The sequence below is a fragment of the Callorhinus ursinus genome, unplaced genomic scaffold (genome assembly GCF_003265705.2).
Source record: "Callorhinus ursinus isolate GAN/ISIS: 27379988/994484 unplaced genomic scaffold, GSC_fseal_2.0 scaffold4, whole genome shotgun sequence".
NCBI classification, from domain to species: domain Eukaryota; kingdom Metazoa; phylum Chordata; class Mammalia; order Carnivora; family Otariidae; genus Callorhinus; species Callorhinus ursinus.
This window is the reverse complement of record NW_027397066.1, coordinates 147,751,607-147,776,094: the sequence shown is the minus strand read 5'-3', so window position 1 is coordinate 147,776,094 and position 24,488 is coordinate 147,751,607. Positions and strand designations below refer to the sequence as shown.

Here is a 24,488-nt window from a genome sequence, read left to right as displayed (position 1 = left end):
GAAAAAAAAAAGTACTTAGATAGACATTCCACGTAAGAAAATAAAGTAGTAATCTTTACCGATAAGGTTCAGTTTTATGTTTTCTTTTGGCCTTTTCCTTGTGGCTTAGAGGAATACGTTTCCATAGTAAACTCCAGTCCCAGGCCCCTCTGGCAAAACCATCTTCATCCCCACCTTGCTGCGGTTCAATGGAATAATCATTCCCATCTATGTAATCTATTAGAGGTACAGTACATGTAGTTCTGAAACATTTACAGAAAATGAAAAAGCATTTAAGAACCCAAAACTGACTAGTTTAGCATGCCTAACTATATTATCTCTTTTTATTACTGATTTTTTTCTTTTTTTTTTTTTGTATTACGGGACTTTAATACCTAATGGGAAACTGAAGTAAATGAATGTCTTTAAAAGTCAAGGAGCCCTTTTTTTGTAAGGGAAAAACATAGGAGAGCATTCCCTTGGCTTACAGACAAATGTCAGGGACAAAGAGCCATGTCCTTGAACTTAACAATGCTTTCTCATTTTTACTTTGGTCCTATAGGCAACTTTCTCTTGGTAATTTTGTGTTACCTACAAGACTTTCCTGCCTGTTATTTTCCCTCCTCATTCCTCCATTAAATAAAAATGAGTATGAATGTGAGTGTGAATGTGTGTATCTGAGTGTGAACGTGAGTGTGACCGTGTGTGAGCGAGTGCGTGTGTGTGTGTATGGAAATAATACCCACTATATTTTTAGCAGTTCTCCCAACTCTTTGTTGCTTTCTATTCCTTTGGAAAAAGTTATTATGAAAATCTGTTTCTATTCCTTTACTTGATCTTCTTTTCCTGCTCCTTTTATTGCAATAAACAGCTTTCATTGCAAAAAAAAAAAAAAAAAGTATTGTATTGTATTCCTGCTTTTTTTTTAAAAAGAGAAAAAAAAATCCCTCAAAACCTGCTGAAGAATTTTAGTGGTCTGAGAACTCAAAGCAAAAAAATACCTTGTATTTGGGCTTCATAAAATGCTAGTCCTATATGACCAATTAGGTGTAGGAGCAACTCTGCAAAGATAATTTGGCACCCAGCTTGTTTTAATGCTCATCTTATCAGACAGGATTTTAAGATGCATTTCCTGAAATAGAGACTGCAGCTTTTCATAACCATGTTAAGGTGCTTTTTAGATGTTTTAGAAGCCAAGGAGAAGAGAAAAACCTACAGGGCATAGAATTCTGATGTGGCGGATGTGGATTTGAGACAGGTACTTTATTCTCCGCAGACTGTGGATTCCCAGGGGACAGTGAGGGTGGGAGGTGTCACTGTGGGGTATATGTGGGAGTGCCACAGGACCCTGCAGGAAACCACTTCCTCGCTGCGCCTGAAGACTACTAGTTTTCACCTGGAGAGCGGATGGTGTGTTATCTTTCTTCACTTCTCATGATTCTCAGATTTCTAAACAAATAGTGTAAAGTGTCCCAGAGAGATCTCGGTTTGATAGTTTATTAGCTGTTTGAATCAGGGCAAATCAATTAATTTCTCTAGGCTTCAATATCCTCTTTAGTACAATGGAGCTAATATCTATTTTGCAGGGCTGCTGTGAGGACTAAATCAGCATGTGAGAAATGTTTATGATAGGCTGTCATACTAAATCCTCTGATGATTAAATCCCCCAAAGTTCGCCCTTTGATGCATATTATTCACCACAGGGACAGGTTTTTTTTCCCCTTGATTCCAAAATAGTCAGAATTCTGCACTAAAAGCAGGGAAGGCTTCTGGAACTACGAGACGGATGCTGCCTTCTAGTGTTCAGACACTTCTGTAAAACGTAATGGCGACTGACACATTTCCATGGAATAGTTGTCTATTTCTAAACTTTAAAGTTTCTATAGGAACCCAAAGTCTTGACATGCGTCATAGCTGGTCTGAAGTAATAATTCCAAAGGGCATGAAAAACCAAAACCAATAGGTATAATTTCAGAGTGTGCGCCTTCAAGTCTTTGGAACCATTACCACAGTGTAGATGGCGCAATTAATGTTACTCTTCGAGAAAGCTTCTGGAGCTAGAGGATGTCTGTTCAACAGCCCGACCACAAGACCATTCTTGGGTGAGACCCCCTCAGCTTATCCCAAATGCCTGACTGCCTGCGTCTGAATCAGCCCCAAGGATCAGCCTGCCCCCGACCCCCGGAAACAACAAGTTGAAGGCTCACACTTAAAACACAATGCTTGAAGCGCTGAGTGGAACTGGAATCAGGAGAATGAGATATTATTTGTCCTTCTAGGACTTTTCACCCAGGAAAGAAAAGAAAGCAAGGTAATGTTACCTGTCCTTGGAAATGGGGGCTACAAGTGGTGCATACCAGTTAACGGCCACCTCACAGTGGGCATCAAGGTATATCAAAACCTTCAAGAAAAGAGGCAGGGTGAAAGAACACTCCTCATATATGGCACATCATATAGCACACACAATTTAAAATTAGACACTAATATAAATCAGCATGAGAGTCCATTCTGATATACGAGTTATCTGTTTAATCAGCCAGCATTTTCAATTAAAAAAAAATCTGAAGGGTACTTAAAAACCGCTATGATCGTTTAGTTACCAAATCCAAGCTGCTGACATGGTAAATATCCAATGTTTCCTACCTGTCCAAGTTTGGCCTTCTGGGCACCAATACTTCGTGCTTGAATCAAACCTTCTCTTCTCTCATTTCGAAATACCTTCACTAAGCCATTCCACAGCTTAATATAGTCATCTAGTTTTCCTTTTAAGTGTTCTATGAATAAAAAAATTCAGTCAACATTATAAATTATATTTATGTCTATGAACCAGTTAGACTATTATTTTTCTCAAGAAACAGGAATGGGCAACAGGTCCTTTGGGCAGTCAACTTGAAACAAACAGACTGAATGTTTGCAGGGAAGTCAGGTAGTATAAATTATTTCAGTTGATTTTTGAGCTTAATATGCCTACAGAGAACTAGTTAGCCTAAGAGTTATCAAAGATCTCTCCAAACATTAAATATATGATGACTAGGCCAGCTGACATGAAAACTTTTTTAAAAAAAATCCACATTTTAAATGTCATATCTAAAAGCTTTAAGGCAAACATTTTGTTTGCTTTGGCAGAAGTAATGGCTCCAGATTTCTGAAGATACACTCACTATAAATAACATTGTGTGACTTTATTAGAGTCTACATAAGGTATAGGTTAACATTTGTTTCTGGGCCATCTTCCTCCAGCTATCATCAGTGCTGAAGGTTGCAGTCTTGGTGTTATAAATATAGTTCCCATCAAGTTGGCAAATAATAATCAAAGGATCCAATTTTCTCCAATTTTGGGTATTAACAAGTATGTGTGTGTGTGTGTGTGATATGCATATGTAAATATTTAAATGTAATATTTAGATATAATGAATAAATATACATGTATATATTTGAGATCTGGTGAGGGAAACTGTTATAAAAACAAGACACATTTGCCAAAGTTTCCACCTTGGTTTTCCAGTTGCTAGAGTATAGTTTTTATTTGTGTCACTATGAGCCCTTGAAATGGGCCCATCATAGCCACAACTAGCTCTTGGATCTCTAAAGATGTTTCTTGGAGACACAATTATTTTTAAGTTGTTTAAAATTTTGGACCATGAATACATACAACAACAACAAAGAAGCTATATTTATTTATTTTTGAAGATTTATTTATTTATTTGAGAGCGACTGAGTGAGAGAGAGCACATACGAGGCGGGAGGGAGGGGAGTGGTAGGGGGGAGAGAAGCAGACTCCACCCTGAGCACAGAGCCCAATGTGGGGCTTGATCCCAGGGCCCCAAGATCGTGACCTGAGCCGAAACCAAGAGTCGGAAGCTTAACCGACTGCGCCACCCAGGTGCCCCAGAAGCTATATTTCGTGATGTGCTGGTGGTTAAATGGTCAAATCAGGCTGTACACTTAATACTTGACTCATTTTTAGGGAGCTTATAATTAGAAATATACCTACACATAGGTATTCAGAATTGAGAAGAAAAAAAATTTACCTTTCTCTATTTTGGCATCCAGTTTTAATGAGTATTATAAATAAAATTCTCCTGCTGAATTATATTTTTTCCCAGAGAAATCTAGGTACTTTTCCCTTCAATTTAAGTAATTTTTTTTAAATCTCACCTTATTTTTTTCAGCTTAGTAACGATCCTAAATTACTTTAAGATTTTATTTATTTATTTGAGAGAGAGAGAGAGAGAGAGTCGGGGGAGAGGCAGAGGGAGAGAAGAGAGAGAATCTCCAGCTGACTCCCTGCTGACAGGGAGCCTGACACAGAGCTTGATCTCACGACTCTGAGATCACCACCCCAGCCAAAATCATGAGTCAGACGCTCAATCGACTGAGCCACCCAGGTGCCCCAATCCTAAATTACTTTTAAAAAGCCTTTCCGAATTCCATTCTGGGGCTCTTCTGGCTATGCAATCTATATAAATCTAAAATAAATTACTATGGCCAGAAATGAGTTCTTCAAATTTAGATTCCTAGTTCAGGTGGCCCAAAAGATCAGTTGGTCAATCAAATGACTTCTGGCTTCTTTGGGATCCTGCACTGTGGTAGACTTTAAGAATGTTCAAAAGATTCACCTCTCCTTGGGGAATAATTATTCTCTCCAACCCACTGAGGGCAGGCCAGACCATGTACCTCACCACAGTCAGTGAGATGGCGACAAAATGATGTAAGGCACTTGTGAGCAGAAGTGTTAAAATCCCACTAGTGCTTCACCATTAGTTCTTCCTCTGCATGAGGCAGGCAATGTCTGAGATCAGGCTGCCCTGCCGTGGAGAAGTGGGGCAGAGCCAGGGCTGACCCACAGAAAACACGATATAACCCTTTGTGGTTATAAGCCACTGAGAGTATGGAGTCCCATTTTACCTTGGCCCCACTTAGCCTCAAGCTGGCTGATGTATGCGCATGGAGGAGTGTGCTCTATTTAAAGGCCACACACCTTGTGTAGAGAAGACACTGCATTTTCCAGAAACCCAAGTGTTAAGCGCAGCCAGCTTCCTTTGCAAGGTATAATATTAGTAAAGTATTTTGTCATTAAAAGAAAAATTATAACTCACACTTTTACTTTCTGTATACATTGGGGAAAGAATGAACCAAGTTTTCACTCACGGGACAGGACCGACAAATTTTAAGTTTGTTTTAAAATTTAAAGCTAAAGACCTTCTGTACTTCCGTTCAAGAGTAACCCCAACAAATGCTTCTCTGTACTCTCAAAGCTAAGCAGGCCCTGTACTTGATTGCTATTAAAATGTGTTATAAGAGGCTGAATATTAGAGGTTTGTAACAACAGAAACACTGATCACAAAAAAATTAAGGTAAAATGGATAGAAAACCAAAGTCTAAAATTTTGTGCTCCTTTTCTGAAGCCAAGCAGTTATTTTAGGGTGGGAAACACATTTTAGTGTATTTTCACTTATTTTTTAAGGATATGCTAAGCTTCTCCTTGTATTAATAACATAGGGCTTCTTAAAAGCAGCATAATCACATACGTGAGATTTCTTATTTTTGTAGATGTAGGTTTTCCTAAATCTAAAATATTGTCGGTACCAACGGTAGCACTTTAAAACTTATTTTCAAATATTTATCTTGAGATAGGAACAGAATTCTTAATGAAAACACTCCTGTCATAGGAAATTGCAACCAAGATGAGATGTATACGTGAAAGGGCATTTGATAGGACTAAAAAGTTTAAAGTTTACATTCTTTAGTGTAGTTAAAAGTGATTAGTTGAAAAAAGTGATTAGTTGTACAAAGATGAGGGGGAAAGGAAATCGGCCATATTTCTATTTCTTCTCTGTGTGAACATATGTATACAAGAGCAAGATTCTGGTCATGTCCTTGCCAAAGCAGCAGAGGTTTATCTAGACTGCAAGAGTTACAAATTAAGTTTTGGAGAAAGCTTCTGTAAAGCTCTTCTGAATGGTATTTTCATGCTACCCACGTTCTGTATGCACCTCTAACATATTCAGTGGCATCACTACTTGTACACAAAAATTCTCTGCAAAACTTACTTGCCAAAAAGCAAATATCCTGCTGTTAGTGAGTAGCCTGAGCTCTTCAGTCAATTTTCAAAGAATTCAACTCAGTTTTATGACAAGTAAAGAAGAGTAAGTAAATATCCAGTCTGGGTTTCGGCAGCACAATTACATTTTTTTTTTTTAGGACAATTACATTTTTTACTTAGCGTGCTGACCTGGGGTCCGAACTATAGCACTGTCTACCTTCTAATACCTGTGCTGTTAAGAAGATAATGGCCAGCTACAATAATGGATCTACTTAAAGGGAAAAAATGTTAATCTAAAAAACCCACTTATCTGGAAAACCACTGCTCAATCTCTCTCTTGCCAAATTGAACCAAGGCTAACCAATACCTCCCTAAATGCTATAATAGCTGGCTCCTTAAAAAGAATAAAAAATAACACACAATTTCCTTTTATTCAACATACTAAATCAAATATAGAACAAAATAAGCTTCAGTAAATACTTTCTATTATAAATAACAACGGTCATGGTTTCTGGTGAAATTCAATATTTGCATCATTGTTCAAGTGCAAAATACAGGCTATTAAACAGGTATTATGGAACTCACTTTGACAATCATGGATGGAGCATCAGGTGGCATTATAATATACACACAATTGCACCTTTTCAGTCTTTCAATAAATTATCTCCATGACCAAATTTTTATAAAATCCAAGACCCAGAGAATTGGTATAGTGTAAGATGGTAGGTAGTTAAATATACAGATTTATGAGCCTGGAGATTTGGATCCATCTGTTAACTACTATCTCTGTGGCGTTTGGCAAATTACTTAACATGTCTGAGCCTCATGTGTAAAATAAAGATAATAACAACATCCATCTCAAGGATTATTGTCAGGATTAAACAAAATAATTCATATACAATGCTTGGCACAGTGCCAACTTGCTAATAATAGATGCTATCAATAGATGCTAATTATTAATTTTTAAAGCTAATTATTTTAAAATTACATTCTGTAATTGTTCATAATTAACTTATTTCATAGACAAAATGTCAATTTTCCATAGTCATTACCTTTATTACTGAAATCATCAATTAACACAATTTCTGCTAAATATTTCCTTGGAGTCCTTTTAATTACACTGTGGACTGTTCTCATGAGGGTTGACCATCCTTCGTTATGGAAGACAATGACAACACTGGAAGTGAGCAGGTTTTCATCATAATGCCAATACTTGCATCTGCAAAAGGAAAATTTCACCGTATTTATTTAGAGGTAATCTGTAATGCGGGGTTTCAAACTTACTATGATTATGTTTTCTGACTGGATTAAATATTATTGACTTAACCAACGTAGGTGAATGAAACACAACCTTTTATGTCTTAACAGAAACACAAAACAGAAGAGAGAAGCTGCTATGAGATGCAGTGACTCGACAGAACTCCTTTCTAACCAACTGGCACTTGCTGTGTGGATAAAGAGAATTAATTTATAAATATATGCTTCCCAGCTGGGGATGCTTAAGATATTATTTACAGCTATCAGGGCTGGGTTATTTTTTTCCATGACTTAGATCTCGGTTTATTTTCCTTTTTAAAACTTGAGTTTCTAGTGCAAAGGATTTATTTCACTTGCTGTGTATAAACCACTATGTAGCTGTGTTTGAAAGCTGTATTGTTCTAATACGGTTAAAACATTAAGAAAAAAAAAAAACTAAATAGGCTGACCTGTGGCATATAGCAGACATTAAAAAATTAACTGTTGAATGAATCTTAAAGGTTCTAGTAATGTTTAGTTATTAGATTAGCCAAAGGACATTTAGCTATTTTATTTTATTGTTTTGTTTTTATTTTTTCTAATTTAAATTCAATTAGCTAACATATAGTACATCATTAGTTTCTGATGTAGTGTTCAATGATTCATTAGTTGCATGTAACACCCAGTGTTCATCTCATCACGTGCCCTCCTTAAGGCCCATCACCCAGTTACCCCATCCCTCTACCCACCTCCCCTCCACAACCCTCAGTTTGTTTCCCTGGGGTCAAGAGTCTCTCATGGTTTGTCTCCCTCTCTGATTTTTTCCCATTCAGTTTTTCCTCCCTTCCCCTATGATCCTCTTTGCTATTTCATATATTCCACATAAGAGTGAAACCATATGTAATTGTCTTTCTCTGCTTGACCTATTTTACTTAGCATAATACCCTCCAGTTCCATCCATGTTGATGTAAATGGTGGGTATTCATCCTTTCTGATGTCTAAGTGATATTCCATTGTTTATATGAACCACATCTTCTTTATCCATTCATTTGTTGAAGGGCATCTTGGCTCCTCCCACTGTTTGGCTATTGTGGACATTGCTGCTATGAACATTGGGGTGCATGTTCCCCTTCTTTTCATTACATCTGTATCTTTGGGGTAAATGCCTAGAAGTGCAATTGCTGGGTCGTGGGGTAGCTGTATTTTTAATTCCATACTGTTTTCCAGAGTGGCTGGACCAGCCTGCATTCCCACCAACAGTGTCAGAGGGTTCCCCTTTCTCCACATCTTTGCCAACATCTGTCGTTTCCTGCCTTGTTAATTTTAGCCATTCTAACTGGTGTAAGGTGGTATCTCACTGTGGTATTGATTTGTATTTCCCTGATGACAAGTGATGTGTAGCATTTTTTCATGTGTCTATACAAATTATTTGAAACAACTGTAGTAGGAATAAAGTTTTCTAATTGAAAGAAAACTCCAAACAGGGCCTGATAAATACTCAAGGAGCCAGGGAAGAGTCAATGAGTTTCACAAAATAGCTCTATATTATATATATATATATATGTGTGTGTATATATTCATGCACATTTATATTTGTTTGTTTGTTTAACCCCAAAGTTTTTCTTGAAGTAAATAAACTTCTTTCCAAGATTAAATTTCAAGCCATAAGAGCAGTAATTAACACTATCAACTTGATAACCTATCCCAGCATTTAGAATAGTAATCGTTAGTTAAACTGGGGCCTGACCCAATATAGATGGAAACAGCTTTTCCTTCAGGTGTTTATCTTCCTCTCAAAATTGTTCTAAATTGTCTATGTTCTTAGAGGTTTCTGTAGAAATGCGGACTGAATCTGGTAATCCATTTAAGTCTTATTTCCTATATCTGCATTTTCTCATTAAACAAGTATTAATTACCTATTATGCCCATGCTCTAAGCTAGGCCCTACAGCTATAGCATCGAGGGGTCAGCATGGTCTCTGCCCTTATGAAGCCATGGTCCTACTGGGGAATCAAGACACAAAGCTAATATCTGTATTTTCCCTGAATGTGTCGGTGCAAAAACCAGGGTACATATGACGGGTGGACCTCACCTAGCCTCAGGACATATGGTCAGGGAGGCCTCCTGGAGCAAGTGATTTGAGGGTGAGACCAGAAAGGTGACAAAAAAAACAAAGTACTGAGCCTCGAGAAGTGGGAAGAGAGTGCGGAGGAAAAGAAAAGCGCAAGAATGAATCATGTGCATATGATGCATATATTATGAGAACTTGGAAGATCTATATCTTTAATTAATTAAAATATGAAAAATAAATATAAGTTAAAGAGGAAAAGTTACAAAGAAGGGCATTTGCAGTATAACAAGTATCATCTACTTATTATGTGCCAGGCACTAGACTACATGCTTTACTTTTATTAACTTATTTAATCTCCCAATACCACTATGAGGTTAGTACTATAAATGTCCCCATTTTACAGACGAGGGGACTAAGACTCAGAGAGAAATGATTTGCCTAGGATTATACAGCTAGGAAGTAACGAAGGCAGGAAATAAACCTAGGCTATCTTGAATTTATAAGAAATCTTGTTACACATAAAACAAATGAAAAAGAAAAAATACTAGCTATACCTGTGTATGAATGGCTAAGAACTGACCTAAGATCTAAGAATTGAGGATGAAACTGAATATCATTTCCATACAAGCACCCATGGAGCATACTGTTATGTGATGGGAGCCCTCTTCCTTCCCCTTTGCAGCCAGGAGACGGCCCCAGGAATGGGGAAGGAGTGGTGAGGTGTGGCACCCTCTAGCAACAAATTAAACCAAAAGGGTTTTCTAGTGTAATCCAAAGTTGAGATGGGCCAATGCTCTTTCAGAACAACAAGGTAAAAAATACAGCAATGAAAGAATGCATATCTTGAAAGATGTGGTGAATGTTTCTGGAGAAAAACCAACCTGGGCACATAGGTTTAATTTAATTTAATTTTTAAAAAAGATTTTATTTATTTATTTGAGAGAGAGAGAGAGCACAAGCAGTGGGGAGGCGCAGAGGGAGAGGGAGAAGCAGACTCCCTGCTGAGCGGGGAACCTGCTGCCAGGCTCGATCCTAGGAACCCGGGATCGTGACTTGAGCCAAAGGCAGACGCTTAGCTGACTGAGCCACCCAGGCACCCCACAGGTTTAATTTTAGATGGGTAGGGATAACAGTCCCCTAAAACAAACTCTAACCCTGATGGAGACTCAGGCAACCTTTTTTTTCCTCTGGGTACAACCACCAGGCTTAAAGCAGCAGAACCGGATAGCACAGAGAGCAATTTTGATTTATAACAGACACCAGAATTGGTGAAAATATTTAAGACATGGTAGGACATTTGGGACTTGCTGATTTCTAAGGCAAAAGATGACAACTTGGGGGATGCCAGGGTGTCTCAGTTAGATGTCCAACTCTTGATTTCAGCTCAGGTGGGGATCTCAGGGTCATGGGACGGAGCCCCATGTCAGGCTCCGTGATCAACGTGGAGTCAGCTTCAGATTCTCTCTCTCTCTCTCTCTCTCTCTCTCTCTCTCTCTCTCTCTCCCCCCCTGCCCCTCCCCCTGCTTGTGCTTGCTCTCTCTCTAAAATAAACAAACAAACAAACAAATAAATAAAATCTTTTAAAAAAAGATGACAACTTGGGGAAACAAGCAGACAGTGGCTTTGAATGGGAGAGAAAGGAGCTGAAAACACAGAGGGACTGAAGGGGAGTGGGGAGAGGTAGAGTGGAGACTGTTGAAAGGTCTGGGCATGCTACCTTGCCTTCTTCCAGAGGACAAGAGAGTTGGAATAGAGTGTGTTGTCTCCTCTTTTCATCCCCTCTTGCCTACGTACAGTTTGGAAATAACTCCAAAGATGTAAATTAGATTGTGTGCCAGTTAACAACTCTTGGTGTATATTTTTCCTGTTTGTCTCAAAAATGACAAAAGCAATATACAACTTGTATGATAAAGCAGTTTATTAAGGCGAAAGTTCCCTCCTTTACCTCTCCCCATCTACGTCAAATCTCACCTCTTAGGGGAAATTATTGTTAAGAGTTGGATGTTTATTTATTTTTTAAATTTTCTTATACTCATGCAGACATATAAATGTATGTGTGTGTATACACACACACACACACACACACAAGATATATTCAGATGAGTATGTATAAATTCTTCTTCCATATGAGTATGTACAGATTTATCTTATTATCTAACTCTTTTTAACTATTGCATCATATGCCACAGTATGGCTGGTCCATAACTTACTTAACCATTTCCTTATTGATGGACATTTTAGTTGACTCTAAAAATAATGTTATAATGATCATCCTTATGCATACATCTCTATGCTTTTGTGTAGGCATCTTTCCTATAAAATGCTCAAGGCTGTATGCTCATTAAGGATGCGAGTCTCATCTATTTTGCTCACCACAATCTAGCACGTAATAGCTGCTCCATAAATATTTATTGAATTGCTCTGGGGATATTTTTGGAAGACCTCTTGATGCATTCTCTTTTCTCAGTAATGTCCACCCTCCAAACTACAACCCTTCTATCTTGAGGTACCCTCAAGAACAAGCCTATATGGCAGGTGGAGGAGGGGACATTCCTCTTCCACAGAAAGATGAAGGAAAAACATCTCTAATGGGGAGGGGTAGAAAATCTGGAGGGAACAAGATGGGAATGAAAGCAGATAGAGAGAGGGACGTGTGCCTGGCCTCCAGTTCTGAACTTGAACAGGAGAACACCCAGCAGGGTGTGGCTGGAGCACAGAACAGAAATAATGTTGAGGTGTACTCAGGCAGAGAGGGTTAAAGACGATTTCCTTTCCCACCTCTTCTTTGCAGTCTCCTTTGGCTCTAGGATGGAACCAGAGAGCTTAGTATTTCCACATGCTTTCAGGGGAACATAGAAGGCAGCTGAGCGTTAAGATCTAGGGGCCTGCCAGGAGTCACCAGGGGAAGGGGTAAGATGGTATGCAGCAAAGCTACAGGGTAGAAGCCTTAAGCCAGGGACTGGCCCTCAGGGTTCAGGGGATCCACAGTACCAGTGAAAGACAAAGCGGAGAGGAGTCCCCGGAGGGGGCAGGTGTGAAGAGGGACCATCTGTCCCAAGGGCAGCCAGAGAAATGACAAGAAGTTCCTGCAGCAGGGTTCCTTCAGCAGCAAATGAAAAGAGGTCAATACACCCGAGAAGACAGGAGGAGGCAGCAGAGACGGAGGGTAAGCAGTCCAGAACTGCCCACAACACCTCAAGAATGCAAGACCCTACTATCACCTGGATGCTGACAGAAGAAAGGAAGGGAAGGGACGAGACACTGTGGAGAAGAGCGAGCCCAGAGAGGGAGTCTGAACCTCAGGCTGATTGGACCCTAGCCCAAAGGAAACCTTTATGCCAATGCAGACTGAGTTCCCTTTCATTACTAGCTTTCATTTGCCACCATCAGCCTGAATGCAGGTTCACGAGAAAGTTTAGCTCTTTGGCAGCTTCTCTGATTTTCCATTGTGAGATGAGTCCATTGGGTGGAGCATACAGAAATAGAGCTCATAATATACGTAAGCCTTAGTATTGAAAGAAGCACCCAAGATACTGAGGTAAAACCCCCTCTTTTGCATCATTTCTCTCACTTTACTGGTGTAGAATTTATAATAAGTTCGAATGAGAAGGAAGGCCAGCTGAACCAAGAATGCCACATTTAAATGGATGGGTTTTGTTACAGACTTTTGACCAATTTCTGCTCTCTGGAGCTTCATTTTCAAAATGAGCTTATAAATCCTCTAAAGTCAAGGATAAATCAAGGTTGTAAATATTCACATTCAGATTATAGGTTTGCAATGATTAAAGCTATAGTTATTCTTAAAGTCCTTTAACAGAGTATTCTCACAGTGGCCATGTGGGCAGGTGCTGGAGATCAGAAGAAAGGATGGGAATAAAAATTCTCATGGTGACTTTTCTATGACTTAAAAAAGTAGATTTCAAAACCAAAAATGAAATGCTCTGTATTATTTATTTGTATTCTCTCTGTACCAGCTATGTTTTTTTTTTTAAGATTTTATTTATTTATTTGACAGAGAGAGACACAGTGAGAGAGGGAACACAAGCAGGGGGAGTGGGAGAGGGAGAATCAGGCTTCCTGCAGAGCACAGGGAGACTGATGCGGGGCTCGATCCCAGGACTCTGGGATCATGACCTAAGCCGAAGGCAGACGCTTAATGACTGAGCCACCCAGGCGCCCCATGTACCAGCTATGTTTTTAAGATCTGTAGCTCGATATATTGACTTGTTGTATTTAAACTTTATCAATAAATAATATCTAATTCAACAGACTATGGAAAACATAACATTTTTACGCTGCCAACCCCTGCAATCCATATATACTATCATTAATCTATGGTAGTGTGTGTGTGTGTGTGTGTGTGTGTGTGTCCACACACACATGCACATGCTTTTTTAGGCATGGGAAACAAATCCTCAATTTGGGGAACACTTTTTTTTAACTATCTACTTTTATTTTTAAATAAATTAGGAATCTTTCCTGTCCCCATCTAAAACCTTTTTTGCTCATTCCCATGATAAAAGTAGAAAACTGTTTATGATTTACATGAAACAGCGCTGAAACCCAATGGCTAAATAAATTAGTAATGTAGAATATAAAATTTAACTTAGCATTCAGAAACCAATATACATTTTCAATGAAAGGAGAATTATCACCGTTAAACCAAATCGCTCAAGCTCAACAGACTGGGCGGTGGGGGGGGGGGGGGAGTTGATTTTACCCAAGTATTTAGGTTCTACGAACTTTGATTGGAATGACACAAAGTAGGCTCCTTGAGAACATGCTATGGTAGATTGGATTCCTTACAGTTCATTACACATACTGAAAGAACCTAAGCGTCAAAGAAATTTATAAATTAAGTTTCCTGATCACCATTCTCTGGATATGCTCCTTTTCATCAGTGTCTTCCCAGAAAAGCTTTCTATAATCCAGATGTGGACTTGCTAACATAAACGTGCAATATTACAGCCCTTACTCTGGATACAATTCCTTTACAAATACAATTTAAAATTACATTGGCACTGGATATATTTTCTGCAACCATTTCTTACTGCTAGCTCACAAACCCCTACAACTTTTATCCCCTAATTAGCATTAAGCCTTAGTGTTTTTCATTCTGTGTTTTTGCAGTTGAACTCCACATAAAATACTGTGTTTACACCTACTGCATTTTACATTTTTGGCTTGGGTGCATGCTCCAGCAGGTCCTGCTCTTTTTGATGATTTTGTCAGTTGGTGTTATAACCATCCCTCCTTCTATGCTGAAGATTGGATTAGTAGGATTTCTATCTCTGTATCCACTGTTCATATGGACGAACATGAGAAGGTCAAATATAGTGCTTGAAAGCTTGTAATCCTTGAGAGGCTGCTATCACTCCACTCATCAATTTCATCTAACTGCACCATCTTTCATACTACATTTCTTTACCTAGTCCACAGGGATCTGAAAACTTTACTCAGATATCCAGTTAAATCAAGATGAATTAGGTATCACACAGTCTCCTGGTCCACTAGTGTAAACTCTTTTTTTTTTTTTTAAGATACAGTTACTAGTTAGACTCCTCTTCATAGACCCAAGCTGGTACCTAGTGAAGGTGACTTTTTAAGTATGCATAAGTGATCTTTCCAAGGATCTTGTTTTTTTTTAAAGATTTTATTTATTTACTTGACAGAGAGAGACACAGCGAGAGAGGGAACACAAGCAGGGGGGAGTGGGAGAGGGAGAAGCAGGCTTCCTGCGGAGCAGGGAGCCCGATGCGGGGCTCAATCCCAGGACTCTGGGACCATGACCTGAGCCAAAGGCAGGCGCTTAACGACTGAGCCACCCAAGCGCCCCTCTTTCCTAGGATCTTAACAGTAGCACATCAGTGTCAAGTTTCCAGAACCAAACTTTCTCTCTCCTCTTTGGAAAATGTAAGGCACTGTTTTCCCACCGACGGCTTCCTGCAATCTCTCTTCTTCTTCACAATACCTCTGGATTATTGACAACACTTCCTCTCAAACTCATCAGCTAAGTTCCTCAGTATCTGGTGCTGTAATAGATGTTATTTATGTAATAATTTATTAAAGATTTATTTATTTTAGAGAGCGAGAGAGTGCACTCGAGCGAGCAGGGGGAGGGGCAGAGGGAGAGAGAATATTAAGCAGACTCCCCGCTGAACACAGAGTCCAACACGGGCTCAAATCCCACAACCCTGAGATCATGACCTGAGCCAAAATCAAGAGTCGGACACTTAACTGACTGGGCCACACAGGCGTCCCTATAAGAGGCTATAAAAGCCTCAACAAATTAATGTATTTAGGTGCTTCCTTATTCCATGCTCATTATATTGGAATTTAATTCCCTCTTTAACATGTTATAAAACTTTCAGTATGGAGGTCACTCCTGCATCTAAGAAAGAAACAAAAGAGTACGCACGTGTCTGTTTTGTCTCATATGCAAAACCATATAATATGCCCTAATAATCTGCCTACTCTTGTTTTTTCTTTATTTTACTCCAAACAGATTTTTAAAATGATTTTTCTTTGGTTATCTTTGGCAGACACCACTGGGGATGCATGTCTGGAATGTGTCCTGCTTCTGTGAAAGCTGCCCATCACTCACAGTCCTGCCCAAGGTCCACTTCTCTAAGAGTCTCCCTAAATACCAGTTACTGAGTAGAAGTCATCCTGGCCCAGGAGTGAACACTCGCCCAAGTTGGGCCAAAGGCCCCTTCCCTGAACTTCGAGCTTCTGAGATTCTAGTTGGTTTCCACTAAGCTCTTGAATGATCTTGCAAGGCATGGGCTAAGGAGCTATTTTCATGGAGAAGCAGAGAAAGAGAGAAGTAGAGATGAGAGTCTATGAACCACAGAAAGAAAGAGCATATGACTTTAGTTCTCAACTTTTCATTTCCTGGTTCAGTCAAGTATATTTCCCGACCTTAGGTTTCATGAGATATTCCTACATCCTTTCAGTTAATTGCTTGCCACCCCCCACTTCCACCTTTTTTTTTTGTTTTTAAGCTTAAGTTGTTGAGTAGAATCGTTCCTGGCAAATAATCCAAGTTTAACATGCAACTCTTGGTATTTTGGTAAACTTTAGTTCATTATGTATATGTCTTCACAGAATTAAATTTAGAGATTTTCACTATCATTTAACCAATCAATCTATCTCTTAAAATTTGAGATTACCAGAGATGTTCCTCAATGATCACTGTTGAAGTTATAAAAAGATGAGCTAGAGGTGGCCTTACCAGAGGCCAGTAGTATTTGGTAGGCCCTAAAAATATTTTTTATGAATGTACAAAATTGAGCTTAAGAGAATTATATAAGCTGACCAAATAGGTGGCTGATACATTCAATTGATGTGAAAAAAAAAAAAACAACACAATTTTTCATGTAGCTTAGTCATCACTAGAAAATCTGCCTACAAATTCTGATTACAATAGGAATGTTGCTTGGCAAGCGTGGAATCTTGACAGTCTTACTGGTTTTGAAAGCTCCGTGCATCTCTGTCCACAATAGGGTTTGTTGAACAGAGTAAATTCAAATTGACAGACTCAGGTCCCCTCTCTCATGGATAGCTGGGGGTACAATGATCACAGAGTTTCTTTGGCTCCTCTGTTCTCAACCTGATGATATATTCTTTCTTTTACTAGGCACAATAAAATTGAAGCTTTTTAAAACATTTAATGATTTTGTTAAAATTCTACCTTGATATCGTCAAGAGTTTACGCTCCTTTCCATGATTATTAGAAGCTCTAAGATGATCTAGTTCTTTTTCCTCCAATGTTCTTATCAATTCTTATTAGCCAGTCTTCCCTTGAAGGTCAAAATTAAGTCTATAACAGAAGTCATTCTTTCTTAACCATCCACAAGATGAAAATGTCAGCATAGCTAATTGTCAGAAGTCCTGCTCTTAGCCAGAACAGAATTTTCCTGTATTATGTGAATACCCAATACATAGTGGTTGATTTGATCTCAAAAACTTTTCTAGGAATACTCCTCTTCTCAGTGTTGTATTATATCAAAGAATACCACCCATTCTCTTCATTAATGAATTAACTATCAATGAAAAAGAGAATAAAAAACCTTTAGCTTCTGCTCTATGGAGGTTAAGAGTCAAAATCAATGAACACAGAATTAATGGTTGGGTCTACAAGTTTTTCAAGCATACCACGTTTTGGGATTAAACTAGATAAATGAAAACATATAGCTTTGCCATACTTGTTTTGGAGTGGAGTGTATGGTGCTATAGTTGGAATTTGGGATACCAGGATGGGTATGAAGGAAAGGAAAATGGGTTGCTTTAGCTCATCATGCCCATACTCTCCATCAGGTCCAGCCCCCCAATCAGCTCTATCTAAATAAAAAACACATGCTTGCTATGTGTGCCAGGTTTTAGGACAAGTGCCCCCCGTTCTATCCAAGTAGGTGCACTTAAACTTTTCCTGGGACGGATTTCGGTTTCTGGGGCGGAGCTAGGTGCACGGGTTTATTTCATGTCCAAACGATTAATGTCTTAGAGGGAAGGGGGGAAATTCTTGGCAGAGCAGAATAACGAGGACCAGAAACTCTTTAGCTCACCACAGCTGATTCCTAAGGCAAGAAGCCACAAAAAGAGCTAGCAAATACCACTGCTTTATGTCGTTTATGTAACAAAGAACAGGACTCATTATCTATCTGCCCAGGCCACTTGTGGCCTCCTGTCACCCAGGGCTCTCCGAAAAGCATGTATCTGTATTTATTTCCATTGTCTCCAAACTTCTCTGAGGTAGCCAGTTTCCTGGCACCCCCACAGTTAGTGGGAGACAGCTGTCTAGTCCTTTGCCATGACAGCTCATTTGCCAATGATCTTCAAAACACAGCCACAGTATGGTTGTAATTCATAGCTCCAAAGCAGCCGGAGGCTTCCCAAAGCTTACGGCATCTTTGGGCCCCTTGGCCTGCGGTCTCTGTGGCAACCTTAGATAATTCGTACAGAGTCTGGGACAGAAACCTTCCGAGTTTGGCTTTAGAGAACACCTCCCTCTCAGCCACGCCGCTGATGCTCCTCCTCATTCAGTGTCCTGACAAAGCCACCAGGTGTGAAGGGCATTTTCTCCATTTTGGAGAGAACTTCACAGTTGACAGGCATCAAGAGTGGTGACACAGGGATGACTTACATCCCTTTGGTGAAGACACTAGTGGCCTCAAGGGCCTCAGGCCAAGGATTTAGTGAGCACTACCTGTGTGAGCAGCAATGGAAAGGCCCTCACCTCAATAAGCCACAGAGAAGGAACTCGAATGGCCCTGAGGAACCCAAGCATGTGTTCAACAATCCCAGCTGACTCCCAGAACCAGGTGGGAAGAATCTGAGGAGGTAAAATTCTAGCCGAACGGACAACATCTGAGCCAAATAAATAATGTTTTTGCTATTAGTTATTGTGATCTCTTTTTATCCCAGACTGGGGAAATGGAGTTCTAACAGCTCTTACAGTTTCCAGAGCACTTCCATGTGCATTATCTCCTCGGAGTTGCACAAGAGTCCTCTGGGGTAGGTGGGTCAGGCATTAGTATTACTCATTTTCTACATCAGGGGACTGAGGCTCTATTAGGTTATATGATTTGCTCAAAATCACCGTTAGTAATGGAGGCAAGATTTAAAAATGAATCCTTTGACTCTAACTTCAAGGTCCCTTCCCTTAAACCAAAGATTTACTAAGAACTGTGCAATATATGCCTTAAAAAAAAAAAAAAAAGGAAAATGAATTCCTTACTTTCACTCAATACCCAGGGTCTACATGGCCACTAACAGAATGACTGCACACAGTTCTGTCGATTTCTGCCTGATTTTAAGGGTTGAGAATACTAAGTAATACATCAGGACAAACTAAAAATGCTAAGCTATGTCACTGAATAAATGTCTTCAATTTTTTTTCTTTTTTTTTTTGGAAAAAGAAAACATATGCAGACAGATGTGTGCACTTAATGATCTGAAATGTCAAACCATAATTTAAGAAAAAACCTGGCAGGGAATCCTATGACTGGACATATGCTCGTGTGCATTTCTTCAAAACTCCCTGGGAAAGGAAAATGAACATTTTACGGTGTGAGCCATATGTTTATAGCTATATTGGACTCGCATTTCAAATATGAGCTTACATGCCATATTCTGAGTTTACAGAGGCACCAGCTTTCAAAAACCAATATATTTGAACCAAAACAACCACGGCTGACAGGAATAAGGATCAAGCAAGATGCCATGGCATGGATAATGACACCAACAGCATGAATGCAGGTTTGCACCTAGTAATTTCTGCTGCACCTCTTTCCACAAAGGACTCTGGGCAGCTCACACACACCCAGAGAATGCGACAATGTTATGAAAATTAAAAATAGGAGGGGGAGAAGATGGATAAAGAGAGACTAAGGAAATAAAGGAGGCATCAAGAATGAGGTGTTAAAAGGACATACCAGCAGGCTCTGGCGGGCACAATTCTGGAGGAACCGGTCACAAAGAATACACTATGAATGAATAGCACTGCCCTGAATGGCAGCCTTGGGTGCCCTGCAGCCCCTACTTATTAATGGGGAGGCCACAGTTTGGCTTGAATTGCCTAGGAGGGAAACCTAGTCTGCTCTGTGTTTAACAAACCAGTTGCTCCGAAGAAGTACAATAATCTTGGTGTGAGGACCAGATGGGATTTTTTTTTTTTTCCCTAGAGGTCCTCCTTATGGCAAATGCAGCAGTGAGTTTCACTGGGCTGTTATTCATGAAGGCTGTCAATGGAGACCAATGGCATCCTCCCAAAACACAAGTTAGTAAAAACAGTTGTGCAGAGACCAAGTTGGGAATTTCAGTTCAACACAGATTTGAAAATCACACTTTGCAAACATTCTTTAAAATGTTTATTGAGTCATCTCCTATCCCATGTTTCATCACTCAGTAAGTGAGTGTGTGCCTTCTCTACTCTCATTACAAGAAGGAAATCACATCGACCATATGGAGGGCTCGTATTTCTAAGAGCAAATTTCAACGCTGCTAATGGCGAAAGAGGTGTAAGCTTACAGAGGTGGCATGGTAACTTTAGGCTGGAGTTAGTAAATAATTTCCCAACAGAGAAGCGTGGGATATCGAGGGAGTTATCAATATAGGCTGTATAATATTCACTTCATGGAAGTCTTAAATACTGACTGATACTAATGTTCCTACAGCACAATGAGGAGATGCACTAGATCATTTTTTAAAGACTCCCAGCTATAAAACTACGATTACAGAGGTAGAAAAGAGTGCATAATGTACAACAGTTAATATTTATTAATTCACAGAGCAGGCAATTTCTGGGGCTAATAAGAATATATTAACTGTTTAGTAATTTATCTTGTTTAAGGTATCAGGAAGCCAGGTTGTTCCTTTAGCATGTAATATAATTGACACATATGAGATGTTTAATAAATACTGTGGTGAAGAAATCTGGTAATACTATTTCAAGAAATCATTAAAGCAGTCTACCTCTTTTCCTGCATTAACTGAATTACCTTTACCTCTCTCTTACATCTTTGCTTCATTGTAATTTTCCAGGAAATCAAATCCTCTACTGGGAGGCTAATGAGTCCCCAAAAGTGAGCTGAAGTTCGTTATCAAAAGGTTTACGGCTCAAAAAAGAGATGGAATTTATAAGGTTAGAACTGAAAGGATATGCTAACTCCCCCTCTGAAGAAGGCAGAGGACAGGAAACCTCAACCCACAATTTTGGATAACATTCTAGTTCATTAAAATCTGGCAGGAAACTCAAGAACTGAACACATGTGAGCACTAGAAGTCAGTTGTCATCTGGAGACAGTATACAATCAATGCGTTACCTTCTCTCCTCCCTGTGTTTCTCGTAGGTCTATAGATACGCCATGTACAAGGGAAGCCAATTGTCAAAACAAAACAAAACAGAGCAAAACAAATCTGTTGTGTGTGGGGTGGAGGCTGACAGAGCAGTGGAGACCAGGGATACAGTAGACAGTGGAGGGGAGACGAGTGTCGAAAAAACACTACCAAGTGAAAGGAAACAGCTATTGATCCTTTGATCTAGTGATTCCACTAAGAAATCTGTCCTACTGAAGTCATCAACAGTGAACACGATGATGGGGCCACAAGCTTGTTCATCACAGCATCACTGACAATAGTGAGAAACTGGAAACAACCCAAATGTCCCCAAATGAAGGACTGGGGAAATAAATTCGGGTCATCCATGCAGTGGAATATCTTTGTTTAAAAAAAATAAAAAATTCCAACCTGGTGGTAGGTGATTCTTATTTTCTTCTTTTATATTTTCTTTTAAGTATATGCTTTCCTCTTTTGAAAGCTTTAAAATTGCTACTTCAGACAACTCCAAGTGAAAAGAACATTGCTGGGCAGCTCTGTAATCAGCAACCCCTGGGGAAGAGGTCTATCCTAACTCTTTTCTTACTAAAACTATCACATTAAGCCTTTCCCTGGAGGTAGAGCTTTACCTTAGCAATGGAATTAGACCAAACTTGGGCATTCGTTTCATAGATGGCTGGGCTGGAATGCATCTCTTCTAAGAAGTGAGGGCACATTTTTAAAAAACATTACGATTTAGATCCATTCGCATTTTGATGCAATAAGAGGATATTTGAGGGATTCGCAAATCATACTTAAGGTGCCTCTGCATTTCACTTCTGCCAGTCTTTTCCTTCCGGATACTAGCTGGTTACTCCACTTAATTCCATCTGATTATAAAGCCATCCTGTCAGGATGGAAAAAAAACCCCTCAGAACAGAATTGCTAAGAAGACTACTGTTGCGGGCGCCTGGGTGGCTCAGATGGTTAAGCGTCTGCCTTCGGCTCAGGTCATGATCCCAGGGTCCTGGGATCGAGTCCCACATCGGGCTCCCTGCTCCTTGGGGAGCCTGCTTCTCCCTCTGCCTCTGTCTCTCTCTCTCTCTCTGTCTCTCATAAATAAATAAATAAAATCTTTAAAAAAAAAGACGACTACTGTTGCTCAGAGTGCTAGAGCAGCTAGAAGAAAAGACAAATGTGCTGAAGTGAGAAAGGAAAACACAAACAAAGATATAAGATCTCTGTTGGAAGAAATCTTTTATGGGGACCAGCTGCCAACTTTTGGAAGTTTATAAATCCAAACGGGAAAACCAGCTCTTCTGAGTTCCAATATAATGTTTCAAGTATCACTGAGTATGTTTAATTATCACCATTTCAGAAATAAAGTATTTCATGTGGCGGAAAAAGGAAAAATTATACCTCTTTAAAATCTACCAAAAGCCTTAGAAATCCTCAATGTTCTGAAGCAATTCAGGAATGTCCAATTATGTTTCTCAAGAGGAAAAAAGTCTAACTTAGAAATTCCTTGACGGAGAGCTATGAGGGGACATCACCTCGGAGTAATCTAAAGAACTGTACTGATTTAGTACATGAACTGACTTTTTAGTCCCTCCACTCTGTGAGGGTCCTTCTGACCCACTGTGCCATTTGCTGCCAGCTCACTTGTGTCTAAGGGCCCCAGTTTAGTGTCGGAGTGCCGGCCACCATGGCCATCTTTTATACTGAAGCCTTCATGAAAGAAAGGAAGTTTCTTCTGCAGCTTCCTCATTACCTGAGATACCAGAACGCAGAACACCATTTCTCCCCTAAAATATTTTATTCACAAAACACTTGTCACCAAAATACAAAGCATTTTTTTGTCAAGTTGATAAACTCAAGACCTCACAGGAGCAATTTAATTGAATCTCTTCATACCTAAAGTCTTATTTTTTGAGGCTGATACCAATCTATTACAGCTTTATCCTGGGGAGAACAGGCAACTAACTGTAAGGGTCACTGTCACAATTTAAAGGGAAAAAAAAGTATGCTTCTATTAACCTCTAAATTATTCCCACTTTAATTTTTAAAAATTTCTCTAGGAAATTATCCATATCCTTACCTATAAATAGGCAATAACAGTAGTTCTGTACCTCTGCACAATTGTTAAAACTAGTGGCTATACTTCAAAGCACATTTTATTAGCATTTTATATGTTCAGGTTCTAGAGGTATGCACACATTTGTATTGTCTTGCTCTTTTATTCACAGGACTTTTGTAAATAACTTCCCCACAACCAGCTGTGGGATGAAGTCTCTTGTTTTTATTGGACCCCAGGAGTATGTGAACTCTCCCAGCATCATGCCCGCAACTTCTGATCCTCAAAAGCCACATTTCTTCTCCTGCCATTATTATAATTGGACTTTGTGGCTATGGTCTAGTAGACTCTGTTGTTTCTCTGAGACTAAGACTGAAGTAACAGGTGTGATGTTCTTTTATTTATGTGCTACCTGGAAAGAACTTAAATCACTTCTCTTGAGGAGGGGAGATAAAATCTAAAATTAATAAGTATTCCTGATAAAAGTCTAGGCTAGTAATAGGAAACGAAACAGGTTCACTAGAGCATCTAATCACCTAGGTAGTAAGGTGATGGACTTGGGGCTTAGGAGCAAGATACTATAAGATTAAACGGTCATCAGTACCTCTGAAATTCAGATTAGGTGTGCTAATCAACAGAGATGATGTCATCACTGAATCTAATAAATATTCCAAACAGGGCAGAAAACCTCCTGTGTTTCATTGCCGCCCCACCCCCCACCCCCAAGAGCAGCCTCTTGTTGAGCACATCCTGGCAGGATTCCAAACTCCCTCCCAAGACCATTTTAATAGTAAGATGTAGTAAAGGAGGCGGGAGTGAGGTGGGGAAGGAGGGGTGGGAAGGAGAAAAGAAAGATTACTTAGTGAGGTATATTTATAATAACTAGGCCAGTTTATTTCCATTCTTTGAATAGAAAAACTGAATATTCTACACTTTTTGGCCTTGACATTTCTAAAAGCCATTACCGTGTTTTCTTTTTGGCATAAATTAACAGGTAAAAAATACTTGGTTTATCAGAATTACCATTTGCAGTGTTGCTGAAATTTGCATTTACCATAATGGGGTATTGGGCATTATCTCCATTAACTCTACACCAAATATTTCTGTGATTAACCTGAGCTCCATATTCAAATACTCAAAAATGCAATGGAGCCTTATTCATCCAGGAGTCTGTATGTGTTAAATTAAAATTATTTGTAACCTCCAAATCGATACTGGGGACACTGTACTCCTTAAAATTTATTTGTAACCTCCAAATCGATACT

At 39.4% G+C, this 24,488-nt stretch overlaps 1 protein-coding gene across 3 annotated transcripts in view; it reads right to left on the bottom strand.

Moving 5' to 3' along the window:
* GALNT7 (polypeptide N-acetylgalactosaminyltransferase 7) overlaps window positions 1-24,488 on the bottom strand; it is a 148,584-nt gene that overhangs the window by 22,559 nt on the left and 101,537 nt on the right. For 2 of the 3 annotated variants that reach the window (XM_025874465.2, XM_073892499.1), the window contains exons 3-5: window positions 7,078-7,244; window positions 2,623-2,753; window positions 2,301-2,380 (exon numbers count right to left, since the gene is read on the bottom strand). In XM_025874465.2, coding sequence (XP_025730250.1) covers window positions 2,301-2,380; window positions 2,623-2,753; window positions 7,078-7,244 — 378 coding nt within the window. Of the gene's footprint in view, window positions 1-59; window positions 243-2,300; window positions 2,381-2,622; window positions 2,754-7,077; window positions 7,245-24,488 lie in introns of all 3 variants that reach the window. The other variant, XM_025874466.2, reaches the window with a different exon arrangement.